The 3,309-nt window shown below is 35.1% G+C and overlaps 1 protein-coding gene across 1 annotated transcript; it reads left to right on the forward strand.

Annotated features, from left to right (window-relative positions):
* Positions 1 to 1,026: 1,026 nt before the first annotated feature.
* Positions 1,027 to 1,908, forward strand: LOC105623099 (SAGA-associated factor 29 homolog). The gene has a single exon (XM_012204499.1). The coding sequence runs from the start codon at positions 1,027 to 1,029 to the stop codon at positions 1,906 to 1,908; it is 882 nt and encodes a 293-aa protein (XP_012059889.1).
* The last annotated feature ends 1,401 nt before the right edge of the window (positions 1,909 to 3,309 follow it).

The following is a 3,309-nucleotide window of genomic DNA, read 5'->3' on the forward strand; positions in this document are numbered from 1 at the left end:
CATGTTAAGCACGAGCGCTGTTGGCGGACGTAGTACGCATAATCGGTGTAACATTCACTAAACGAATTTGGAACTGAATAATGCGTGCAATTGCATATCTGATATTAATCGTTTAATCGACAGAAAAATTAAGTTTTTAAAAAATATTGAAATGCTAATTACATTCAGAGTGACTTTTTGCTATATACACATGATATAGAATCTTATTCTTTAAATTTTTTGGATTGGAATTTTATTTTAAAGAGTGATAATTGAAACAACTTGAAAACGAGCAATTCAAACTTCAATCTTTAAGAATGAAACTTTGAAGAATGACTTTACAGAATGAAATTCACTCTAAAAGTTTCAGAGAATAGAGAAATCTCTTGTTTTATTTATCGAATATTTAAAAAAAGGATAGAATACATTATTATTGTGTGAAAAGGAATACAGTTTTAGACTAAAGCGTATCGTCTGTGAGAAATAATAGTTTGAGACTGATAACTTTTATATAATCTAAAATTTTTTTAAAAATATTATATCGTTTATTTTGTGAGAATTTTGTGAACGTGTTGACTAAACAAACATGTTAATCCCTTTATTCTCGTAGAGAATATTCAGAACATTCCAGTCTTTAAAATATATGAATGCTATTTATATTGTTATATTCAGTACAAAAACGTTCATAATTAAAAAAAATTTGTTTTGCATTTATCTTTATCTAAAGGATTTATGTATTATCTAAAAAATATTATTAATTTTATTTAATTGAAAATCATAAAAATGAAGATTGAAATATAATATATTAGTATGTCAGAAATACCTCATGCGAATAATTATTATTCGTTAATAAAAATCACGCGAGTGATGTAGAATTGAATAGTTTCCAAATAGTTTCATTCTTTTAATTTTTAATTAACTCTAAATCAATAGAAAATTTTATTCCTAAAATGTGCATTTTATACTTTTTCATTACAGGGAAACAATCTATAGCATATTCAATTAAGTTATATAACACACGATCTCCTGAAATTATCCTTCTTCGTAATGCCGTTCACGGCGGACGCGGCAGCGACTCAGATACAGGAGCGCCTAAAGAACATTTACAATCTCGTGCACGAGATTGAGAGTCAACGAGTCCGGTCCGAACACAACCTAAACAATATCATGAAGACTCATGAGAAGGTCACACCGGACGATAAAGTTTCTCCTTATTATCAGCAAAAGTTAAAAAATTTATACAATGCCGCGGTAACTGATACTCAACAAGAAGAAGAGATCTTGCGCAAGGCTCTTGGTAAGATTAACGAGATACGCACGATACGAAATGAACGACGCATACAAGCACGTCAAGCCGGCAATAAGGAGACTATTAGACGCGGAGCACTGATGAAGATGCTGCTGAGTACCGCGCAAACCCTACCCCTCTATGTGGGAAAGACACCGGGCGCCAAACCACCACCACTGTGCGGCGCGATACCCGCCGAGCCTACTTACATTGCGAAGATGGGCGACATGGTAGCCGCATTAGTGAAAGGCAACGAAGAAGGAGAAAACTGGATACTCGCGGAGGTCGTGCAATTTATTGTTGCGACAAATAAATATGAGGTGGACGATATTGATGAGGAGCAAAAGGACCGCCACACGTTGTCACGGAGACGGGTGGTACCATTGCCACTGATGAGGGCCAATCCTGAAACCGATCCGCATGCCTTGTTCTCGAAAGGATCCACAGTAATGGCGCTCTACCCGCAAACTACTTGTTTTTACAAGGCGATCGTGCAACGTCAACCAAGTACTGCCACGGAAGAGTACCTGATCCTGTTCGAGGATGCTGCTTACGAGACTGGTTATTCACCTCCATTGAGTATAGCGCAGCGTTATGTGATTTCCATCAAAGAGAGCAAAAAAAATAAGAGTCAATGTTAGTAAGCAATATAATTTTTCTAAATTTTTTTAAAATTGTTTATTAAATGAATTTCGTTAAATTTTCTGATCAATTTATTAAATCTTCTGATCAATAGAAAATTTTGAGGTAACCATCTATTTTTTATAATCAATAGAAAAAAAAGCACAAGCAACCAACAGACAACGTGCAACTGCGATGGCTAAGCCTCTTTATTATACATATATTAATATGCATGTATATCTGTGACACATCGACTAATCCCATAAATTCCATTACATCATATTTGTGAATTCGAATAATCCCATAAATTCCATTACATCATATTTGTGAACTCGACTAATCCCATAAATTCCATTACAGCCTCCAGGAAGAAACAATGTATATGAAAGAAATTATTCTAGAAAAGGTGCGCTTGGTTCATCTACGTTAGTTTATGTTATTTTTTTATATTCCATTTGTGATATTGTCATAAGATACAATAAATGACAAATTTTTATATAATTCATTCCTTTTCAATACTTTTCCAATCCGCTTTATAAATTAGATTTATAAAATGCATATAAATTCCAATATATGTTTTAATCACGATAAATTAAATGCGGTAATTATATAAATAAAGATTGAAAAAAAGATAACCATTTTGATTTTGCAAATAGCGAAATATTTTTTTATGATCAATGGTAATGTAATTATATTTGTAAAGTGTTTATCAAAAATCCCACGTTTATTTCATTAAAATTAATTCCGAGTGTTATAACTGGGAGAAATAAGCACATACTAACAATTAAGGTTCTATTTCCGCGATACTGTTCGTCGTCGGGGATAATTGACGTAGATTATAGGATAATAACGGTGTCCTTATATACCCGAGTCCGGACTCAGCTGACCTTCCGAGGAATCGGTTCTCCGTGATTCTGTGTCCGTATAATTTCTTCCTATACGGAATAAATCTTTCCCTTCGCATCCTTCATGAAGCAAGATAGAGATAGAAAGAGTGAGAAGAGAGAGAGAGAGAAAGAGGGAGGGAGGGAGAGAGATAGGAATATAAAGGGAAGATAAAGATAGTAGAAAGCGGGCGAAAGCCCGAAGCCGCGAGTACGCAAGTGGATTGAAAAGGCTAGAGAGGACGAAAGAGAGGGAACACTGCGCAATAATTGATTCCATAATCGGCGGCTGCCGCCAGACATCAAAGCAACTCGGTATACCGAACCGAACCCCCAGCAGACCGGCTCAGCTAGCCAATCCTCATTCATTATTTAACTTAACTACCCCTATATGGAATCACAAAAAAGTACTTTGATTTGGCGCGCGTTGCGGACACGGTGTTTTCACCATTTTCCTCGAAATTAATCCTGAAAATTTTTCATTGATTTCTGACTGCCGTTCGGGTAAAGCTTACTCGTATCAGGAGAGATTTTTAA

The sequence above is a fragment of the Atta cephalotes genome, assembly GCF_000143395.1.
Source record: "Atta cephalotes unplaced genomic scaffold scaffold00053, whole genome shotgun sequence".
NCBI classification, from domain to species: Eukaryota; Metazoa; Arthropoda; class Insecta; order Hymenoptera; family Formicidae; genus Atta; species Atta cephalotes.